The sequence below is a fragment of the Cotesia glomerata genome, linkage group LG4 (genome assembly GCF_020080835.1).
Source record: "Cotesia glomerata isolate CgM1 linkage group LG4, MPM_Cglom_v2.3, whole genome shotgun sequence".
NCBI classification, from domain to species: Eukaryota; Metazoa; Arthropoda; class Insecta; order Hymenoptera; family Braconidae; genus Cotesia; species Cotesia glomerata.
The window spans coordinates 7,214,712-7,239,076 of NC_058161.1; the positions used below are offsets into that span (position 1 = coordinate 7,214,712).

Sequence of the window (24,365 nt, forward strand, 5' to 3'; positions counted from 1 at the left end):
ACTGCCCTCTTTGTACCGCATGTGAAAGTATGACATAAACACAAAACACGTGCAGTAGTGCCGGAATTTGTTTATTAATAAATATAAAAGTATTTATATCTATCTTTAATAGACATTTGTTACAACATTGTTTTTCATTTAAATAATTGATATCTAATATCATTGAGTAGTAACTTTTAAGTTCTAACTGTGCTAATTGATTTTTATATAGTGTCTGTCGAGATTGTTGTGTTTATCTTGTTGGTTACATTAGGAGGGAAAAATGTTAAAATTTTCAAATATGTCAGCGACTATTTTTTATTCAAAGTGTATGCGGTTGTTTGTTAAAAATAAATCTGGGTATTCAAAAAAAGCCGAAAATATTAAACGGCTGATGAGAGAGCAAAAAGAGATGTTTGGACCACTGTTGGAAAATAGTAAGAAACGGAAAAAAAAAAATTTGCCGTTACAACAATCCGGTGCAACTGCCATATCAACAACAAATGATAATGACAATGAGAAAAAACTTGAACAATTGAGTAAAAACTCGGAATTTTTATGGACTGTTAAAAGTATGGGAAGTAAAAAAATAAAAATTATTAAAGTAAGTGGAAAAGAAAATGAATTTAATACGCTTTCACATGATAAAATTGAATTAGGTGAAACTAAAATTACTGTTGACGCTAATTCATTGACTAGTTCAACAAATTTTGAAGCTAAGTTAAAAAATTTTCACGATTCTGACATAATTAAATTCCCAATATTTAACACCCAAAAAACTAATGAGGATAATTGGAACACATCAGAAATCGTCACGCAGCCGTTGATGGAATCAAGAAATTTTTCTCTGCCTGGGGTTACTAGAATTTTGAGCGAAACTATGTCGGAAGAAGCTAAATTGATGTTGGAAAATTGGAAGAAAAAAATGATTTTGAAGTTAGGAGTTGAAGGATTTGAAAAATATAGTCAGGGTAACTTTTTTCATTTAACCCCTTAAGGGACACACCTAGTGTAACAGCCTAAAAAAAAAAGCGATTTTTGGGAATTAAAAAAAAACTAACTACTGTATCACTTGTTTTAAAATTTTAAGGGTATATTTATACATATTTTAAGAATACACAGTAAAATTTTTGAAGAAAAAAATTAAATATTTTTCGAGTTACACGCGATCTCCGACGGTGCTAAAAAAAAAGGTCCTCCACTGCTGTAGTGATTCCAGCCTTCTCCGTGATTGAAATAAAAAAAAAAATTCTCGTTAAACTAGAAGGTATTGTCCGTACAATGACCTACCCGAGTAAAAACAGAATTCCGCCGCACCACCGCCGCAACACCGCTGCACGGCTTTTTAAGCGCCGCACCATCGCTGCACTACAGCTGTGACAATTTTGGTTATTTTACAAGTGCCGTATCACCGCCGCACCACCGCCGTGACAAGTAAAGAATTTATCTATTCGCCGCACTACCGCCGCACCAGCGCCGTGACAAGTAAATAAATTTCTATTCGCCGCACCACCGCTGCACCACCGCCGCACCACAGCTGTGACGCGCCCGGGTAAAAATAAAATTATTAATTTTTACGAAAAAATAATAAATTTCGTTCGACCACCGCACCACCGCTGCACCACCGCCGAACCATACCGCTGTTTGATGGTATATACATTGAAATAATATATTCGTTGATCATTCAAATAGCTTAACTAAATTTTTTAAGTTAAGTATGGCTTGCAGTGCAGTTGGCAATGTTCGAGACTTCCATGCAGACGATCCAGGTTCGAATCCCATCACACTTCAATTTTTAAAATTCTTTCAGAGTATTTCAATAGGCGTACCGCTTCTGTGCAACCCGAGGACGAAGTTAAAAATCTACATCAACAATACGACTAAAAAAATCAATAATTTCGCGGTGCTTTGGCCTGATTTAAAAAAATTTTTTTTTTTAATATTAGGCATTCGATTAAAAGGAGGTTGATCAATAGGTCTTACATAAAGATTTCTAGTCGCATTATTTATTAATTAATTATTGCGTGATAAATTAATTATGATACCATTTTTTGTGAAATTGTAGGTATGATTTAGCATTGGTGCGGCGGTGGTGCAGCGGTAGTGCGGCGATGCTAGGGGGAGTAAATTTTTAGCGTGCGGCGTAATAGTCCGCCAAACGGCGGTGGTGCAGCGGTGGTGCGGCGGTCGAACGAAATTTATTATTTTTCCGTAAAAAATAATAATTTCATTTTTACTCGGGTATGGCCGAAAAAAAATATCAAAAGTTGATAAAATGGCGGCGTTTTTTAAAAAAAAAGTTGAATTTTACTCAAAATTTTGGTCGTTTTTGGCCTATCAAAATTCGATTTTTGATCAGATCAAAAAACTGGTAGGTCATTGTATGGAAAACTATATACAGAATATGCAGAAAAAAATTTGATAGTGATCGGATCATTTGTCTCCGAGTAATCATTGCAGCAAATTCGAAAAATTCTGTTTCGAGAAAAACGCGTTTAAAGATAAAATGATCCTATTCTAACTGCCGAGCGTCTACTTTTGAAATGGCTGTTACTCAAAAACTATTTGAGATATCGATTTGAAATTTTAGTATGTTATTTTTAAAGGTATAACCTATCGAAATATGAAAAAAAAATCGATTTTTTTTTAATTTCACACTAGGTGTGCCTCTTAACGATAAACCATAAATGTTTCTAACCGTCAGCAATTTTATGCTATAAATAAATTATTGCATCCTTAATTACAATTTTATTTCAGCGTTACTGGAAGATAGTAAAATAATACATTCATTAATCGGAGATACTTTGAAGAAGGAAAAAGTTGATGTGCCAGAACGTTTGAAACCTACATACAATAGTATCAAATTGATACTAAAAGATATAACTGACGTACGTTTGATAGAATCGCACGTTGTTCATCCAACTCTCGGATATCGCGGAATAGTCGACTGCGTTGCCTCGTACCGGTAAGTTAGACACTAAGTTTTTCATCATTAAAAATTGTCATTCGCACTATTACTTCAAAAGATGAAAATATTAGCTAGCATTTTTTATTTAAACTGTGTCATTAGCGTATGTTGATTTACAAATTATTTAATTGCCAATAGCTCTATTTGCTAGATGAGATCTTTATTTTATTTTATTTTATTTATTTTATTTATTCAATTTTTATGTCAAGGCAAACTAGCCGAATGACAATAATATACATAATTTTTATAATAAAGTACACGTATAACAATATTAAATATATAAGACTAACATCATCATATTTTAAGGAAGTTAATAATTTTGAATGATTCAATAATATAGTTGCAAAATTCAATAGTACTGTACTATTTATAAGAATGAGAACAACAATAGAATCAATGAGCAATATTTGAAAGCTAATTTTTTCAATGGTAACATATTAGATACTTTAGTAATTTAGAATGTAAATTTTTTATTTTAAATTTTTAAATGGCCTGTTTGACATTTATAGTACATTTTCTCGTTCTAGTTTCACAAAAAATTCAAAAGCTTTATTTTTGAATTGTATTGATTTATATTTCTTATGAAAACATTACTAGGCATTATAATTAAGCAGATTGATTAGCTTATCTTCATTTCAGGAAATTCTATAATCAGTCTCCTGACCAGGCAAATTATTTATAATAGTCATCAGTTGATTGGTGAAGATTGAAAGTAAAAAATAAACTTTTTAATAATTTATTCTGTAGTCGTCTAGTCACGAATTTGCTCTGCTAATTGATTACATAAATATTTATGGGATATATCTATTTAATATTTACTACTTATGTAAAACTAAGTAGACCAACTCATTGAATTAATTACAATAAAATTAAATAGTAGAAAATATACTAGTTTATTGTATATTTATGTAGATTTTTGTATTATCCTTTGATATAATTAGTTTAGAATTTAACTTATGAAGATTTTTCTCTTTAAATATTTTCATGTCAGTTCCATGTCCAGACACGGTACTTTATAATAGATTGTTTATGTACATTTATATTGAGTTGATTGTAATAATAACTTTGATAGTACTATTTAATTGATCTATATCATTTATGAATACCACAAATACAAGGCAGCTTTTTTAGATTCAATAAAGTTTGAAAAGTTAATATTAAATTTCTATGTTACAGACATTAAAGTTTTATTTCAATACTATTTGAATTAATAAAGTTTTTTTATAAATAGAAAAAAGTTTGGAAAATCCAAAAGTGCACGACTCATAATGCTCATTTAATTATGAAATATTAATAAAACAAAGGAAAGTAATGCACAGGCGCCCCTGGTGGACAAATGTACATAATATCTATAGATATAGATATATCGCCATCCATGTTAATTTTACATGGATATATATAGATATACAGATTTGTAGTTTTCGTTTTTTATTAATTGTAATTAAACGACACTGAATTAACTAGACATTTGCATTCGGTGACCTACAATTCTCAAGACAAATTAAAAAAAAAAAAATTTAACTCAAATAATGGATTTTTTCACAAGTTACAGTGTTTCCGGGGTTTCATACATGACGGACAGGAAAATTTTTTGACTTATTCTGATGTTTTTTTCCGTTTCTATTGCATTAAATCAATTTTTAAAAAGTATAGAATTAATCTCCATTAAATTATCTCGATAATAGTATGCAAAATATCTTGATTCCGTCAACTAACAAAGCTATAATAATAAAAATAGTTGCCAAAATGAGGCGAAAAAAGTTTTTCGGTCGTAAAGCACTCTCTGATGCTTCGCATCATGAGTCGTGCAATACAGTTTTGTTGCTCCGAAAATATGATTTCAAAACTCTAACGACGAAACTTTAAGTCTCTAAATATAATTAAAGCATTTTTTTTAAAGGATACTGAATACGTAATATGTCTGGATCAAGAGTTAAGGATGATTTTTTAAATTTTTATTTGAAACGGTCTGAGAGAACAAAGTAAATATTTTTAGATTGTTTAATTCCTTAAAACATTTCTATTAAGATTCCAATTGAGAATTTAATTTTTTATTATTTTGTTTAATTATAATTAATCAAATCAATATTCATTTATAATTTTTAAAAAGATTTTCCGTATTTATTATTTGTGATTTATCTTTCATTTATTTAATTTCCCTTAAAATTAACTTTGATTATACATGTCAATATTTATTGATAACACACTATCTGGAATTTGATTTCAAAGCAAGCTTTTGATATTTATAAACATAATACTTAATATTTAAACTTAAATATAGTTTAGAGTATGTCAATATAAAGTGATGGGCATATTGTAAATATTTATCATTTTTTTATCTCTAGATTTTTTTATGTAATAATTTATCATCAGCTGGCATTAGTTATTCATCGAAGAGAAAAAAAAAAAAAAGCGGCTAATTAGAAATCAATATTTAATTGCAGGGGTAATTTATGTGTCATCGATTGGAAAAAGTCTGAGAAAATAAAAACACTGAGTTCAATTTACGATTCACCTTTGCAGCTGAGCGCTTACATTGGTGCATTAAATAGCGACCCGAATTATCCATTCAAGGTAATAGATCGTAAGAGTCTTTCTTACAATTGAATAAAACATTAAAAGAAAGAAACATAAAAAAATAAAAAACAGATAAAAACAGTATTAAGTAGTATGAATGTAAAATAGAAATGAAATTTAAATGAAGCATTGGTTTGCTTTCAGGTAAAAACTGGAATTTTGGGAATTGCTTATGTTGAGGGCCAGCCGCCTTCAATCTTTGAATTTACCGGCAAGAAACTCGAATTTTATTGGAAAGAATGGTTAAAAAGAGTTGAAAAATATCATTTTATTAAATCCGCGTAGCTTTTCTCTGAAGAATTGTATACTAGGGTACAATTTAAGCTAAACGTTTTCAGTCTTTTACAAGTCCATACCCATATATGTACATATGCATATTCATACTCATACACATATACCACGAGGTAACTGTTTGCCTTGAAAATATTAAATTTCACATTGCGTTTGCCTACAGCAAATCATTGTTACCACCTGCTCGTCGACATACCATAGTCTCAAGAGGGAAACTTATTCGCCTCTTAAAGTACACCAATTTCCTCAGTGAAAATTTACGAAAGCGTTACACCAAGAGTTTTTCCATTAAGAGTGTGAGGGACATGTAATAAGCAAACTTACTGTGTACCGGTCGTTCTACCAAAACACCTCACAAACTTTTTGTCCTAAAAAATTAAATAAAAAAAAAGTTTGTTATTTTTATTAATGAAATGTACACACTCCTGACTCAAACAGGAATGATTGCTCTTGTTACGGTTCTTTTAATTTAAATAACTGGTAAAAATAAATTAGTCGAAACAAAATAAGCGAACAAATAAGTAAACAAATAAACAAACACGTAGGATTAAAAATAGTGTGGATATAAAACAAGGTATCTAATAAAAGGGTTTAATTTTGTATTTTCACTGTATGCTTACTAGCACACGGCAATTATAACTTTTGATACTGTACCCACATAGCTCGTTGTCTATATGTATACTACTATCATGCGAGACTGTTGTTACCCCTGGCGTTATTCCGGGCCTCCATAAACATTCCAACCCTTCGTATGCCCTTGGGAATGGTAAACTAATGGTGAGCCAGTCTTCTGCGGTTGCTGCATCAAGCCAAAGTATAAAATTCTCGTCCTGAAAATATAAAGGCTGCGAGAACAACAAATACTAAAATCTTTAGTAAGTACTTTAAATTGATATTTTTATAAATAAATAAGAAGTTGTCGCTTTATTTCTTCTTTAAAATCTTTAAGCCTCATTTCTATCTTACTTAATGTGAGTTGAGTTAATGTTTTTGCTCACTAATCTTTTATCTAATCCTACTTTACTTGTCTTAAGGGTATATACACCAGTCGTGTCCTCGTTGTACTTACTTTATACACAATATACATATATATCTTTAGCTTCTTGTAACTTTTTTTTTTTTATTCTAGAGCAACTCCATTCTGCTGGATGGTATGGAGCGATATAAATACGACAGCCCAGAAGCAAAGCAAAAGCTAAGGCAGAAGCAGAAGTAAAAGCAAAAGCGGCTCTTGTGAAACGCGTGCGGTAACTCTACAAGTTTCAATGTATTATATAGAGAAGACTATGTAAAGAGATATTATCGCAATATATAGTACCTTGGGTAAAGGACCTCTTCATTACTGGACGCGGAAATGAGACCATTACTGATAAACTGTATCTTGATGTTGTTAATATTGCGTTAATATGATGGGGTTTATTTTTTTGTCACGTCGATTGTACAATGAAATTTTTCGACTTTTTTTTCATTGTAAATATTAATTTAATGATAGTCATCAGTAATTATTGTTATGAGAGTAAATTTTTTAAATGATTGTTATCAGTTGTGAATGCTTTAAGTACGTACGATAAATACGAATCAACACGTTTAGCATGTCCCAGTGTTCAGGGATCACTTTAAATCTTCGGAGTTAATCCAAACTAATCCTCTGCTAAGTGGGACATATTTTCATCGAATCCTCTTTTACATATTCTTCAATTTTAAATCCCTTTATTATCTTATTAATAATTTTAAATATTGTAGTTTAGTTTATTGAAGTAATAATAAGCGGTTTACCTTTATTTTCAATTTGAAATTATAATTTTAATCATTTAAATATACTACAGTTAAAATTAAATTGTTAGACTTAAAAAATGTTTTACAAACTAAAGACTTAAACAATTGTATAGTGTTAAAATGTTGATTGATTTAAATATATTTAACAAAACATTTAATTAAAAAGTAGTTTTTAGTTTTTATATTCATTTAATTACCTAAATTATTTGTTTCATTATAATTATTTCGAAAACTTTTATAATGAAGTATTCATTGTGTTGAATAATTAAACATTTATTCTAAATAAATCATTCATCATATTTTGCCTCTCTAGATATTATAATTATATCAATAGACCGACAAAATAAAAAATAGATTGAAAAAAAAAAAAAATACGAAAATAATAACAAAAAAGTTTGGCAAATCCAAAAGTGCACGACTTATAATGCTCATTCGTTCGACAAATAAAAAAAAATAGTTAATGTTCTGAAAGAATATTTTTTTTTAATTTTATTCTAAATGCTATTTTACTTTATTTTTTTTTTATTTAAATATTACTTTTGCAATTTACTATTTTTTTTTGTTTGCTACTTTTTTTTTAAATACTTTTAAATACAATTTCATTTTTTATTTATTTTTTCATTTCATGTTTCGCGCGGTGGTTTAAACTGATCATGCGCACTGAGTGTGGATTTTTTTCATTAATTTTAGTTTTTCGTTAATAACAAATAAACAACATTAAATAAGATTACCATCTCCAATGGAAATATCCGGAAAGTGAATGCCAAGCTATTTAAAAAAAAACTGATTGAATTCGTGAATTTTTACGCAAGTTATCGTGTTTTTAACGGTAAATTGAGTTGATTGACACGAATTTTCTTTTAACTATTTTGATATTTTTTCTGGTTCTATTATCTTAAATTGACTTTTATCAGTGACAGAATTAATCTCCATTAAATTATCTATCGAATGGTGCGCAAATTAATTAGACTACGTAGATTATCAATCGCATAATTAATTAAATAGTTGCGAAATTAAGACAAAACAAATTTTTCGATCGTAAAGCACTCTCTGATGCTTCGCATCATGAGTCGTGCAAAATTTTTCATCTCCAACTCTAATAAATTAAACCAACAGAGTAAAAACATGCCGCTTGACGTAAAATTCCTTACTACCAGCTTGCGCCATACTTATAACATATATATACTCGCGAAAGAGAAAAGTTTTCTTGAAATATCCATCAATAATTTAGCAACTGAATAACTTTATAGGATTTTTCGGTGGAAGTAAAGTGCCTGTAGACCAAAACTTTAAAAGTATTTTTTGATGCGTAGCGTCTCGCTTTTTACTTGTGTTAATGCTTATATAATACATAATATGAATATAAAAAGTCCGCCTGAAGCTTTATATTAAGCTTTATCCAATCTACACCCCGGTAACTTGTTCGTATCAAATCCTTTGTTTAGTTTTTTATCCATACTATTCGCTATAATACCACACACTCTTATCTCGAGCCTCATCCAATCCAGCCCTGTCTCGAGCAGTTTTTTTCACCACTAATTTGTTTTATTATTATTCCATCAAAAATGCTTTCGTGCATAAATTATCGATTGATCTCGATCGTCTCTTGACCGCTCGCTAAACGTGTGTTTGCCTCCCTCCAACGTTCCTTCCTACACATCACATATCTACTACTACTCTCGATAATAATTGATAATTGCAGAGCCACCGAAGCGTCCAAACTGGCCGGCAATAGCCACCCCTGCTCACAAAGGAACCGTTTATTTGATGCGGCCAAACGGTCCGGTAAAGTGTTCAGTGCACCATATCAAATGATCCACAAATAGTAAATGGTTGACCAGGAGGAGAGAACCAACGGAGGAGGAAGAGGAGAGAACCAAGATCCGTTAGACAATGTGTAAAGTTTAGTGGTGAAGGTATCAAGGTATAATGGCATAAAGGTATAGAGGCATTAAGAGGTGTAGACTACACTGCCAACACCGACGACTATCGGTGCGATTACCACCTGGCTCACAATGTCCCTTAAATATAAAATCAATGACGCGAGCATTCGCGGGGCTTTGTATAATACAGAACCTTATGCTTGTAAGTACAAGGCAGACATGATTTTATAGTTCCCGGTCCTCATTAAAATTAAACGTTCACTGTATATAGGTCCTATAGCTACGTTATTATTGAAAAAAAAAAAAGTAAAATAATCTTACGGGTCTGCCAACACCCGACAACGAGAACCAATTCAAAGACGTCACGGTGAAGGAGTGTATACTATACAGCTGGTTGTATTGCACAAGTAGTGAGTGTAATAGCATAGTGGTTGGTAGTTGGGATAAAAAAATGAAAAGGGAAAAAGAGGCACGCCGGATTTCACAGTCATTGACTCGTGAAACAGCCGCGAGGGCGGTCATGTGGGCATTAATATGGGGACGAAGTAGAAATGCCAACCAGCACAGGACTAGCAGAGGCTCAGGACCAGAATTACGCTGAGAAAGATAAAGATAAATGTATGTGGATATGTTGAGGTATACGTATGTCTGCTTAGGGATCTCTACCGTCGACTAACTGCACCCTGGTTTCAGTTTAACCGACAAATGTGTGTGCATGTGAGATAGAAAGAGGTCCTACTACCTACTATATTTAAAATTTTCTAATTTAACATTTTTCAGCAAGTAATTTAAGAGCTTATTTTATAAATCAGACTTAGTTTAATTTAAAAATGAATAAAGTAAATTTATTGAAAATAAAGGTTTGCAACATATATTTATGTGTACGAGTTTATGTATTCAACAAGCACGAATTGAGGGTGGAACATCGGCAAGTCAGTTCTGTATTCCAGGGTCTACAGGTCTCGAGAAACGATACAACTTGGACAGCGGTAAACTCGTTTACGAGCCGCTTTAATTATTTATTCGATAGACGCGCTATTTTTTTATTCCTACTTTTTTCCGTTGCCGATCAATGAAATGATATTAAATATTCAAGACAGTCCGCACAAACGATTCGTCCCTAAATTGGGATATAATGTATACTTTACTTCACTATAATTTTAAATTGCCCGGTCAGATATTATTTAAATTATTGTCCTGTTATTACACGCGTTTTTTTTTTTTTTACTTTATCGAGTAATTTGATAGCGTTTAATGTGATTAAATTTCCTTCAATAAATTTTTATTTTAAAGGGAAAAATTCAGTCTTGTATTTGCTTTTCAAGTGAATTTTATTGATAACCATATTGATTACGCGCCATTTGATATTCTGTATTTTATTTTAAAGCTATTTTTAAATTAAGCACTCGTAGTTTTTTTTTTTTTTCATTGGGAAATATATTGAAAATATATTTCATGAATATTTCGTACGATAAAATAACTTCAAATCGAAGTTAATTCGATCGTACATGAGTAATTTAAATTAAACTTTACATTTCAAATAAATAAAAAATTTAGTCATATGGATTCAATGCACTCTGTAATTGAATTAAATTTTGATTCGGACTATTAATCAGTGATATGGATATGGCTTTTATTTTTTTTTTTTAAGAAACTATTTTTTCAAATAAATTTATTGAAATTTTTTTTTTTATTAAAAAAAAATTGTCTCTCTTCCTTTACAGGCATTGAATGGAACTGACTTTAAATTCTACCGCAAATATTATTTTTTCAAAAAATAATCGAGCTAAAACTTTTCTCAATGATTAAAAAATTTTTTTTCTTCCTAAAAACTAATTAAATTAAAATCAATAAGTTACAACTTGAAGTTTAATCAAACAAAAGCAAAGTTAAAAAATGTTTTCAATGAATTCCAATCACCCAACAATGAACATTGTAACAAAATTAACAATTGTAACAATTGAATAATTTAACGTGCATTGACTAACTTTCAGACCAATTACTTTCTTCTTCTCCTCTCTGTTGTTTTTTTTTTCGCCCTCTTAAAAAACGTCCCCATGTATATAAAAACATATATCCACACATACACGAAATGCCCCGAGTTTTTTCCACCCGGGAAGCTGCGTAATGCGATATAACCGAGTGGTTATATGTGCCTACGCACCAACGATTTCGCGTAAACGCGAGAATGCGTATTGTTTCTCTGGTGGTACGGAGAAAATAATAAAAGTAAAGTGAAAGAAAAGGCAATATAAAAAAATAAATAAAAGAACAAGTTAAGTTACGGTATAGAGTAAAGAGTGTGGTGAGATCATGGGTGGTTGAATGGCGGAGATTCCTACCAACTTTTCGAGCTCTAACTTCAGTTGAGCTTTGCGCTGAATCGCGAAACCTTTTTGGCTGTTGTTCAGTAGACTAAAATGCAGTATACATATAGCTATAAATGTATATGTGAGCTTAGCGTCCAAAGAGTTGAAGAATAAAAGAGAAACTATCGTAAAAACATAAAATAAAAGAAGAAAACAAGAAATAAAGAAATTTTATTAATCCTTATACTTTTAAGCATTTATTTCGTGATGAAAATGATCACCTGAACAAATAATAAGTATACTATAGCAAAAATTGTTCATTATAAACTTTAAATTCTTTTTAATTTGACTTTTTTCTGCACATTAAAAAATTTTCTGTTATTGTCTAAAAAAAATGTGTGAACAACTGGTGTATAATATAGTATAGGCGTTTACATAAAAACTTCACAAAAAATCTGATCGTCATTCTTGTTACACTTAATTTGAATATAAAATGACGCAAAATTTTTCACTGTGTATTAAAAAGCGATTAGTTAAAAAAAAAGTTTAAAAATTTTTAAACGGCTCCACCGATCGAAACGCGGTTTTCGAAGTTCCAAAGGGTTCTGCTGAACTTATATTTTCTAGAAACTTAAACTAGTTTTATTTGGCTCGATAGATTTGAAAAAATTATAAAAAAAATTAGGAAAACGGTTGACCCTGAAGGCCATTCCTGCAACTTCCCGCTAATTCCATACCTGGGCGCTCAAAATTGCAGTCACGACGATTTTGAGCTCTTCGAGCTCAAAAATACAATTTATATGTTGCTTTAAGCTCTCCGAGCTCAAAAAGATAACTTTTCTATGCTTTTGAGCTCTTCAAGCTCAAAAGTTTGATAGAAGGTTGATAAAACACTATTTTTTTATTTTTCAAACCGCGATAACTTTTGAATGAATGAACCGATTTTCACGCGGTTGGTAGCATTCGACGCAGTTTTTTAAGCATTATGGAAAATCTTCAAGTTTGAATTGATCAAACTAGAAATTTCGGAGTAATTCCGAAAAAACACTTTTTTGGGTTTTCCTTCCTGCACGATATCTCTCGAACGAATTAACCGATTTTGACCGGATTAGTGGCGATCGACGTGGTTTTTTAAGGTTAAGAGCTGATTAGTTTTTGGAGTTGATCGATAAAGCCGTTCAAAAATTATTCCAAAAAAATCACTTTTGAAAAAAATTTTTTTTACAGTTTTTTTTAGATTTTCCGAAATCTATCGGTGCGAATCGATCCAAATTGTATCCAAAATTTAAGTTTGGACAAGCCCTTTCGAATGGCGCCAACCGCGATCGAATCGGTCGAGCCATTCAAAAGTTATGAGAGGTTTACATACTTACACACACACACACACATACATACATACATGCATACATACATAGTGACACCCTCGCGGGGATAGTCAGGGAAGCTTCCTGTGACCCTCAAACGTCGAGATCTGATGAAAACTCGATTTTTGTAAAACGGGGTAAAACCAATAACTTCCAGATTTTTGAAAATCTGAGATTTTCTTAGCGGGAAGTTAAAAAGATTTTTTTTTGAATAACTTTTAAACTATTGACTATTAACTATTAACTATTAACTATACCGATCGATTCTAAAATCGAACCATCTAATAAGGACTCCTTATTAAAAAAAGTCAACTGCCACAAATTGTGTCAAAATCAGTTAATCCATTCAGGAGATGTAAACGCAAAATTTTTAAGAGTATTTTCTCACACTTCTCTCCAATTACTCGTTGGGCCATTTCTTTAATAATAAGTTAAAGTACTGCGTTTAACGTCGCAAACCGCATCTAAATTGGTTGACTCATTCAAGATATCGCTACTAAAAATTTTTAAAAAAGTATTTTTCTAACATGATTAATTGATTTTCAAGTTTGAAGAACAATTTTCTTGTTTTTAAATCCGCTCTTTAACTTCATAAACGTCATTTTCATATATAGTTATAATATTAGTATATACATCAGTGTCGGCACCCTCTAGAATTATTGAAAAAACATCATTGTGACAGTCAATTATCAGAGCCATATAATTATCTGAGTAGGTAAGTAGCAAATAGAAACGTCAAAAATTCAAAACAAAGTCTGTTTAACTTAAAAAAAAAATTTTATTTGACAATATTCATCAATTGGCTCGAAAACATTTTTTTTACCAGTATTCTAATGACATTTAATTACTTAATAGTCGTTTATTGTATCATGTAAGTATACTTCATAAATTAAAAATGCTTCATTATTGTTAAAGTAACGAAATTTGTCATTTTAAAGTAAAAATAAAGCATTAACTTTTGCTTCGCACTCTCGGTGTGCAAAAAAGAAAAAGAATTAACAAATTCGTGGCAAGGAGAATAGAACAAGAAAGAATGGTATAAAACGGAAGGAGTAGAGTGACGCGGTGCTTCTCGGTTAAATGAGGCTAAGTTAGCCTCGAACAGGAGCTACTGCCGCTGGGCGCGGCCCGGAGCAAAATCGATTTTGGAAAGATGCAGAGGAAGGGATGAAGATTCCAGGGGAGTTCCGTCGGGACTCTTATACTCTGTTTGGTGTATAAGCTACTGTGCCAGTGTTGTGAGGAAAGGCATGGTGTACAGGACTACAGGATACTGCTAGCATAGTATGGTGCTGGGTAGGAAATGCTGGATGCTAGATACATCTGAGAGAGAGTCGTGGTCTTACCTCCAGACGGAGAAAGACAGGATTCGGATTACGAACCGACCTTTACTCGAATACCCGGTATGGGACTCCACATCCGATTTAGTATCGTATCGGGAGGGACCAGATCCTCTTTGTCGTTCCTTCGCAAATGGCACTGTAAGAGTCGCCCAGGAGTTACTGAGAGAGCAAGTAATATAAAGATACTGAGTATGAGGGTGGATAGAAAGAGTGAGAAACTAAGAGTATGTCGGAAATCGGAGACGAGAGACGAGGCAGTTTGTGCGAATTGAGGGTGACTCACTTACTCACTCACTCGCTGTGGGGACTTAAAGCTTGACACGATACACGCAACAGACGAAACGACCCAGGAATATGATGATCACGATTGGTTGAATCCGATCGCCGTGACTTGTAGAGAGAAAAAATAAAAAAATTTAGTGCTTTCAATTTTTACATAAATTTTCTTGATAATTTTCTATCGGCAAATTGGTTCAGTAGGGTTCGGTTATACCTATCCGTGACAAATTAGATATATGTAATGTGTATGTGCATACATATCGTATGTTTTATTATAAATAGATAAGTTCATTTTGTATGACGTGAGTTTTTATAATAAATTTTTCCGCGCTTTTAATGTTATTATCTTTTTTACAGAGAAACTTAATGTTATTTGAAAACTTTTATAATTTTTACTCAAAAAAATATCCTGAAAAAAAGTTTTTTAGGGATGATTAGTTTGTATTTAGGATGTATGTTTGTATTTACAATAATTTTGAGCTTTTGAATTTTGCATATTAAAATTTAATAAGATATCAGTAGGGTTATTAATGAAATTAAAATTAATAAGATTACATCTCGAATCAGATATTTTTTTTTAAAGAAGAAACTCATCTTTAATTAAGATGAAAAATCTTAATATATATATTTCTTCTGTGCTTGTGTTTGTCACTGAAGTCCTCCTAAACGGCTGGACGGATTTTAATGAAGTTTTTTGTGTGTCTTCCGGTGGATTCCAGAATGGTTTAGATTCACAATTCAGTTCACGGGAAAATGTTTATTTAATAAATTTTTTATTTATAAATTGTCGTTGACCTTGAGTACCCACATGCACTTTTCATATATTTCATTAATATCATATATATATATAAGATAAATAAAAAAATTCATGTGGGTACTCAAATAAAAAGTCTTGATGAGTATAAAATCAGAATGGACTTATATTTACGAAAATGTTAATAATTAACGAATGATTATTGTATTTTGTTAACTAATGATGTTTTTAACGATATAAGCTCATTCCGATGTTACACTCATCAAGAGCTTTCATTTGAGTACCCACATGCATTTTGATATATTTTTCATACATACATATATATAATATATATAAATATATGAAAAAATGATGTAGGTACTCAAATGAAAGGTCTCGATGAGTATAAAATCAGAATGAGCTTATATTAACGAAAATGTTAATTATTAAGGATTAACCATTGCATTTTGTTAACTAATGATGTTTTTAACTATATAAGCTCATTCCCAAAATTTATAAATTTAAGGCGTGTGTACAGGACAACGTCTGTCGGGTCCGCTAGTTTTTTATATAAAACTGTGTAAATGTAAACATTTTAATAAATTAATTTTTGATGTTAAAAAGTATGTATTAAAGTTAATTAATGAAAAAAAAAATAATCTATTTAAGAAATAATGCAGAAAACATAAACAAAATGGAAAAATACCTTTAATTTGTTTTCGTTTCTGTTGTCAAAAATTTTTTATTCGTTTATTATTTAAAACAATACTGATTATTTTTTTTTCAATTTACCAATAAATATTATCAGACGCATACTTTTTGGACTTTTAAAAAAAATTTTATTGCAATTACTTTCGATACCACGCGAAAAAAAGAAAACTCGAAAAATTACAGTATATAATGCAACGTAGCGCTTCGTGATGAAAACTGGAAAAATTACAGTTTCAGATTGTAATTATTACAGATTCTATAAAAATTACATGGTAGAGTGTAATATTTACATTGAAAGCTCTGAAAATTAAATTCAAAAATTGAATTTAGAAAAATGTTATTTCAAACTGTAATTTTTCTAGTTTTGATTACGACGGGACTGATTTTACATTTTATACTGTAATTATTCCTATTTTCTTTTTTCCGTGCATAAGAAGAGATAACTTTTATAAAAATAACTTAAATCAATAACTCATTGTAAGTTATCAACTAAAAAATATTTCCTTCATAAAGGTATCTTTCAATTAATGCACAAGAGCTTACCAGTTATTAGTTTGCATATTAGGCTGTGCAGTGTTAATGATAGATAATTGCAACAGATATTTGATCCATAGTTATTATTGGATTGTTAGAGCAGACTCAATGTCAATAAACTACAGGCTACTTTGGATGCAGAGTTTAATGCTTGCATAAGTGTAATCAATAATACTATCGGTACATAGATTTTATGTTCAATATCTTTAGTATACAGTTAGCCGACACGGGAATTCGTCCAAATCGATTTGTTTTGTAATTCAATTTAACCGATATTAATATTAGTATGTACATAATGATATTTGTAAATGAGATAAATTTTAATTTCTCAGGCTGATTGGTTGGATAATTACAATTGACAATTTCAAAGCTGAAATTTAATTAAAAGGCTTATAGATGTTGCATATCATTTTATCTGTATACTAGAAACATGTAATTAAATAAAGCGAAGCTCTGATGACAAATAGTTACTTTCATCTACAAAATTAAAAAGACAATACAAATAATGTCGTTGTTTGCCGGAAATTTTTATTACATTGTTTGTTTTTGTTTAAAGTTTTTCATTGCTGAGTATATACTTATAACTATAATGATATATAAATTCTTTATTGAAACTTTTGTAGTTGTTATGTTTCAAGCAGTTTATAGAGAGAAAAGTTTATGGGAAGAAAATTAAAATCGCGAAATTCAAGACAGCCATTTTCTCTTTTGCTTGTAAGAGACACAGTGATGAGAATGCAATTCGAATATGTTTCGTATTTTCTTTAGATAGAACAGAAGAGAGAAAAAAAAAGTTAAATAAAATAAAGAAGATAAAAATGAAATTCTGGGTAAGAAAAGACGTTCTCTTCTCTTGTATATACAGAATTGAGCGAGTGTCTTTGTATGTTAGTTGGTTTTCCCTCTATTCTGTCGCTTGTCGTCCTGACTATCGCGGTAGCTGTTCCCTCGGGAATTTTCCTAACCTTGGAGTACTATACCAAGGAACTTGTACCGAGGAACCCCCAAAAAAGTTATTCTATATCGTACCAACACAATGTGCTGTCACAACCAAGCTATATATACTTTGAACCCTCTTCAGTTCAGGACGGGGTAAAATGTCCCAAGTATACTAAACCAAGGAAAGCGAATTTCACGCTCTCAGTATAATTTATTCGGTAATTAATTTAATAACTTGGATGTTACCGATACGACTTGAAAGCTGTAGAAACTTAAATCTAATAATTATATACTTACTTATAATTAATACTATCGCTTCACTGCTAGTTCTTACTTGTTTATAAAATTATTCATACTTTATTTATATTTATAATTACAATTACCAATTTTAGATTTTTAGTATATTGTGTTTTGTATGTCTGAATTACCATAAAAGTTTAAAATTTTTTTTTCAAATTCAAATCAATTATTTACTTGATGACCGCACGATTGATCTTTGCTGAACATTGGAGATAATCTTCAAATAAATAACATCAAATAACATACTTTGCTGTGTTGTGAGCAAGAAATGGGGATTATATCTAGTAGAGAGTTCAGGGACGAAATTCCCAAGAGAAGATGAAAAAATTGTATTTGATTTATTTTTTTAGAAAAATGAATTTTTAAGGGAAATTGTATTAGGGCGAATGTTTTTTTGTTTGGAAGCGACTTTTCTTGGGAGTTTACCACTTATAAGTGTTTTATAGTAATTTATCAATTATTATATAAATATATACAGGATTTTATAACAGATATTGATATTTTGATGTTTTGATATATATTTTGATATTTTATAACAGATTTATAAAAAAATATTTTGCTTCTCTGCTGTTTGTTCCTGAAAATTTCAATGTCTCCGGTATTATAAGTTTATGAAAATTCTTAATGAATTTATAATGTACTTGTTTAGTTTAAAAGAATTTTTTAAATTAAACTTATTTTTTTTTTTAACAAAGTTTTTAATTTTTAGGTTTTCCATTTAATAATAATCGATCATCTGATATAAAAATTTTAGTTTATTGAATTTTTATTTTCTAATTTTATTTTTAACAATAAATTAATACTGCTTTAAAAACTACTTTGAAATTTTTTTTACACAAAATTTTTATTGTCACAAAGATAATTATATCGTTGTTTTATTTCTTGGTTACATATAATAAGGTTATAAACCGTTAGCTTATTAACGTAATGCTGTTTGTACTAAGACGAAAAAATCCAATCGTAAAAATTTATAGGTCATAAAATTCTTGATCCTCAGATACGTGTTGTAAAGCACGTTTTGGATGTTATATCTCAATAAATCTTTATTAATAAATTTAATTACTGAATTACGGATACAACAATATTGACCTCACAAATGTGAACAAATAAACTTTCTACTTAATTTAACCATTGATTAACTTTTAATAATTTAAGTAAAAATGCTTTTGACTTTATTATTCCTAATGCGCATAAAAACGTTTCCAACATCAAAATATTTAATATAGTCGATTCATAAATCAAGTTCATGTCGGAGATGGAAATTTTAATCCTAAAATATACAAATTCGTTGATAAAAATACCGATGATAAATATACGACGTTATAATCCAAATTTCTTGAAATAATTATAGTTGACACCTACAGAAATTTTTTTATTCAATACGTTTTTAAAATCCAAAAAATTAAAGCATCAAAAATTAGATTCTCAACCCTTTGATATTTTTTTATCCATAAGCCTTCAATTTATATGCTCATTATCTTCAATAACTCAGCTGTAAATTTTTTGGACTCACAATAATGAAATTGGTTTAATTTGAAGCATATATAAAGTGGTTCATTGGTAATAAAAACTTTAACTGAAATTTTTTATCAGAATACTTTACGTTAATTATAATTATAATAATAATAATAAAAATAAGTAAAATGTTGACGTTAATTATGTTTTGGGTTATAATAAAGTTGAATGTTCTCAGTTTGTAGTTTTCTGCAGTTGTCAACACCCGTCGGAAACTATTTAGAACAGTGAACCATTTTATCCAGCTTTTCCTCGAAACTCAACATCATTGCTTATATTTATCGCCGTCCACAAGTTTTTAGTTTAAGATGAGCTCTTTTTTAGGCGACTAAGCCATGAATAATATCTAAATTCGTCTATTCATACTTTCGCAGTTTATAATAGGTCAATAACGCGCAGTTTGAAAGAAATGAAAAATAAGTCTTGGAAAATTTCTGCTGGATAAGTTATGACTGTTATCGAAAAAAGTTTTTATTTAATCTACCATCAAGATAACTTTGAAAAATATTGACCAAGACTTTCACTTTAGATTTAATGTATAATTTAATTTTTAGTACGTCTAAAATTTTGAAATTTTATTTATATTTTAAAGGGTAGTAATACGTTCATGTGGATTTTTTATTGACTACCAATACTATAAAAATGAGTTCATTCAATCATTTCTTCGCGAATACAATCACGGAATAGGAAACAAGCAGTAGAAGACTAAGTGGCCATATCTAACCTATGGAATGACAATATAACTCATCGACACATTGGTAAATTAATTTAATGGACTGAGCTTTCGATAAAATATATATTGAATAGGCTGAGTAGAGTACTGTGACAATGAAACTAGAAGACTAGGTTCACGCCCTGTGGTGCAGACTGGTGGTAGCAAGGCATAAATACCTCAACTATATAGAGGGTAGGAAACACTTTGCGGCGCTACGTTAATTCATCATATACATATATTTCTCATTCCTTTTACCTCCACATTGGAACCCTTGTATGTATATATATTTTGATGGTATATAGAAGCATCAGCAAAGCCAGTTAGAATAGAAACGAGCAATATATATATTTCTGTACACCGTAAAAGCATTCATTAATCATTCACTCGTTTATTTTCAATAATCTATTCGTCGTAATCGCTTTTATGAATTTTTTATTTTATAATTTTAGCTTCTATCATCAGCGTAATGGGACGAGTATCGGCGTATGCATGTATAGGTTATTACGGTTATTAAGTATGTCACATTTACGCGTCATCAAGTCTTTAGTATCTCATGCACCCCATTGTTAATGTGACTTCCCTTGATGCCTTGATGGTGTGGCTTCTTTTTGTCGAAAGTTGTTTTCCATCAACGAAAACCGGGGAATATATAGGTGCACGGTATGTCGGTATGTATATATATACACCGATATACATCGGCATACAGCACAAAGGCATTTTCACGAAACCACGATGGGAAGTTGTATACCGAGGGTTTGTGTGACAATAATTAGATCAGACCTCGAGTATGTTTGAGAGGGTAAAAGCATTTGGCTGTGTACATAAGGCATGAGCATAGAGTTGATAGACAATGAAATAAGAGTTAAATGATTGTATGTTTTCAGAGTAATTGGTTAAACTCCGAACTCGAATATTTAAGATCATTTAATTTAAATTAATATTGCTATTTGTTAAAGCAAACGTTTATTTTTCTTGCTTTGGTATTACGTTTTCAACTTCCCGCTGAGAAAATTGAAAATTTTCAAAAATCAAGAAGTTATTGTTTTTACCCTGTTTTTCGGAAATCGAGTTTTCATCAGATCTTGACGTTTTGAGGTCCTAGAAAGCTTCCCTGACTACTCCCACAGTGATGTCACTGTGTGTGTGTGTGTGTGTGTGTGTGTGTGTGTGTGTGTGTGTGTGTGTGTGTGTGTGTGTGTGTGTGTGTAAAAGCATCTCATAATTTTTGAATGATTCGAACCAAATTAGCGGCGTTTTTAAAGAATTTCACCGAATTTGGATTTCCTGTGGATTAGAACCAATTCCGACCAGTAGGTTTCGAGAAATCTCCAAAATAAAAATTTTACAGTGTCAAATAAATTACAAAAAGATTTAATTTGTAGTTATTAGTTATTTAATAATTAAATAACCATTTAATGTATGGCAAAATAGTTATTAAATAGTAATTAAAAATAAAAATTATATATTAATTTTTATTTTACGAAAGTTGCAGAGTAGAGTAAATAAAAAAAATAGTTTTAAACTATTCGTTTTTTAGTTTAGATAATACTAGCTGTTACTCGCCCGCTCGCTGGACGGTTTATAGAATTGCATTTTTAGATCTAGACTTGAAATTTAATTAGAGTATTGTTTTGACTTGCACATATTCCCAATTCTATTATCGAATTGACATGTCCGTTTATCCATGTAATTATTCAGGCTAATATTGATTGTAACTTTCAATGTGCAATCATTATAACATTTCCGTGTCTTTCTTACAAAAATAAATAATAATTGATATGAAAAAAAAAAATTTGTAATGAGCATTGAAAGTTTCAGTTAAAAAAATTGCAGGTCTCATAAGTGAAGAAATCTGCCTAGTATATAAACATAACCAATAGAATTAAAAAATTTATTTTAAACAAATGATAATCGATTAGACTAAATTAAGTTATAATAAATATTCATTATTTCTAAGTCAAAAAAATATAGCTTCCGAATAAGTAATCACCAACATATCATATACTAAAACCTTATCTCCGAAACACGCTGCATCTTATGGTATAAGTATTATTCCGATCGGTTCAGTAGTTTTCGCAGTATAACCGGACAAAAAAACCGGCTCTATTTATTGGTATAGATTTGTTAATAATCAACGTAATATTATTTTCAACATAAAAAATAATAATCAATCATTTTATTTCTGAATTTGCAAAAATAATAAATCAAAAGAGAGTTAAAAACTAGATTCAATAGTGAATAATTAATAAAAACACTTAAATAGGTTACATGAGATTTGTACACAATTGCTTAACATAAATACAGAATAAATAATTGAATATAAATACAGAATAAACATATATAATCAAATAATTATTTATTGGAAGCTATATCATGGATTGATTTATGATCTAATCTCTTGTTAAAAAATTACACTCATACAATCAACAATTTTAAATAGAATACAACACTTAGGAAAAGACAAATTAGCTGCCTAGGACCTCAAAACGTCAAGATTTGATGATAACTTAATTTTCGAAAAACAGGGTGGAACCCATAACTTTCCGATTTTTTTTAATTTTCAATTTTCTTAGTGGGAAGTTAAAAATATTAAATGAAGGAATCCCACTTTGAAAAAATTTCGAAGGGATCGGGTTCAAAGGTGGTCGATTTGGAGTGAAAAGATCACTATACATTATATATATTTTTTGTCTTTCATGTCTAGATATATTTTTATTTATTTGTAAAGTTCAAAACATTGAATTAACGCTTGTAACGTTGAAAACGTTGGAATCACGTTTGAGACGTTGGAAACGTTGGAATCGCGTTTGAGACGTTGGAAACGTTGGAATAACGTTGGAGATTTTGACTCGGGTGGAAAGAAATTTTCTTTAAAAATTACTGCACTGTAATAATGCACTGTAATCGTGAGACATAATGCGGCCTTTTTATTTATCACTATTTTTGAAACAAAAATTCCAAAAAAATTTATTTATTTTGTGGTAAGGTAAAAGCCCCAATAGATGATCACGTACCAGTATATGATCACTCCATGTATTTTTTACATTTGTATATCTATATTCATAAATATAGGTATACAAATACATGGAGTGATCATATACTGGTACATGATCATCTATTGGGGCTTTTACCTTAGATTTCATAAAATTCACCGAAAACCGAATAAAATTTACAGTAGACTACAGTAAAATTTTTTGAAAAAAGTGAAAAATTATCTCACTTACCGACAAAACTTCTGAAATTGTGAACTATATTGAGAGTCTACTGTATAATTCAATTTTAAAATTGAAAATATTTTGATTTCTTACCTCTTTTTGGTGAAAATTTGACAAATTCATAATTTGTAATTCACTTTGAGTCCAACTTATCATCAAAAAAAGATAAAGTAAATGTAAGTATCTGATTAGCTTTATGATCATACTCAACAATTCGATATTTTAACGCTCTAATTGAAGTTCTCTTATTGAAGTATATTCGAAGACTATTTTTTCCTAATCACGCTTAGCTACCAGATAGAACGTGAATTTCATTATAAAGTTCTCTGTACATACCTTGTGATTACCTGACCGAGGGTAATTATATTGAAAAATAAAAAATTCATTGTTCTACTCGACTTATTAGTATTTATTTGAATAATTTATTTTTCTATAAATTTGCTGTATCAGATGTGCTTAATTATAATTCCATGTTATAAACTTATTATGAGATATTTGTCATCGATAGAGTTTCACTCACCACAGTACAAGATAATAGGTTTATTCGGAATCTGAGAATCGGTCATTTTCTCTAATTTCATTATTTTTAAATTTTATTAATAGTAAACAATTGGAATATATTTTCTATAATATTCTGAAATAGCTTCGATCGTATGAATCCAAATTATTAAAAAATTAAATTTCAGCATACTTAGCAAAAAAGTTTATCTCAAAATTATTAATGATTTTACAATGGTTTTAATATTACATTATACTACAAAGACTGAAAGTGAAAATTTCTGCACCGCGCGTCAGGATGTTCAAGGCAAAGTTGAGTTTTTTAATTTTAGTCAAATTTCTTTTTTACTTTCAGTTTTCTTAATACTAAAAAAAAAATTTTTTTGCCGATAAGAATTTTTTTTCATTTCAACGAAAAAAAAATTTAGCATACGAA

The 24,365-nt window shown here is 30.0% G+C and overlaps 1 protein-coding gene across 3 annotated transcripts; it reads left to right on the forward strand.

Annotated features, from left to right (window-relative positions):
• LOC123264216 (mitochondrial genome maintenance exonuclease 1-like) lies at window positions 1-7,652 on the forward strand. 3 transcript variants are annotated; one of them, XM_044727397.1, is made up of 6 exons: window positions 2-950; window positions 2,737-2,944; window positions 5,392-5,521; window positions 5,669-6,389; window positions 6,478-6,690; window positions 6,945-7,652. In XM_044727397.1, exons 1-4 carry the CDS (start codon window positions 263-265, stop codon window positions 5,807-5,809), a joined length of 1,167 nt encoding a protein of 388 aa, XP_044583332.1. In that variant the 5' UTR covers window positions 2-262; the 3' UTR covers window positions 5,810-6,389; window positions 6,478-6,690; window positions 6,945-7,652. The 3 variants fall into 3 exon arrangements, with proteins under 3 accessions (XP_044583333.1, XP_044583332.1, XP_044583331.1); XM_044727396.1 differs by having other exon boundaries at window positions 5,669-6,690; XM_044727398.1 differs by lacking the exons at window positions 5,392-5,521; window positions 5,669-6,389; window positions 6,478-6,690; window positions 6,945-7,652 and adding an exon at window positions 5,293-5,385 and having other exon boundaries at window positions 1-950.
• The last annotated feature ends 16,713 nt before the right edge of the window (window positions 7,653-24,365 follow it).

Bases quoted from the DNA above. Each gene is read 5' to 3' on its own strand.
- LOC123264216 (XM_044727396.1), top strand. From the start codon at position 263: ATGTTAAAATTTTCAAATATGTCAGCGACTATTTTTTATTCAAAGTGT. The intron at 2,945-5,391 runs GTAAGTTAGACA...ATTTAATTGCAG, and splicing joins GACTGCGTTGCCTCGTACCG to GGGTAATTTATGTGTCATCG. The intron at 5,522-5,668 runs GTAATAGATCGT...GTTTGCTTTCAG, and splicing joins ACCCGAATTATCCATTCAAG to GTAAAAACTGGAATTTTGGG.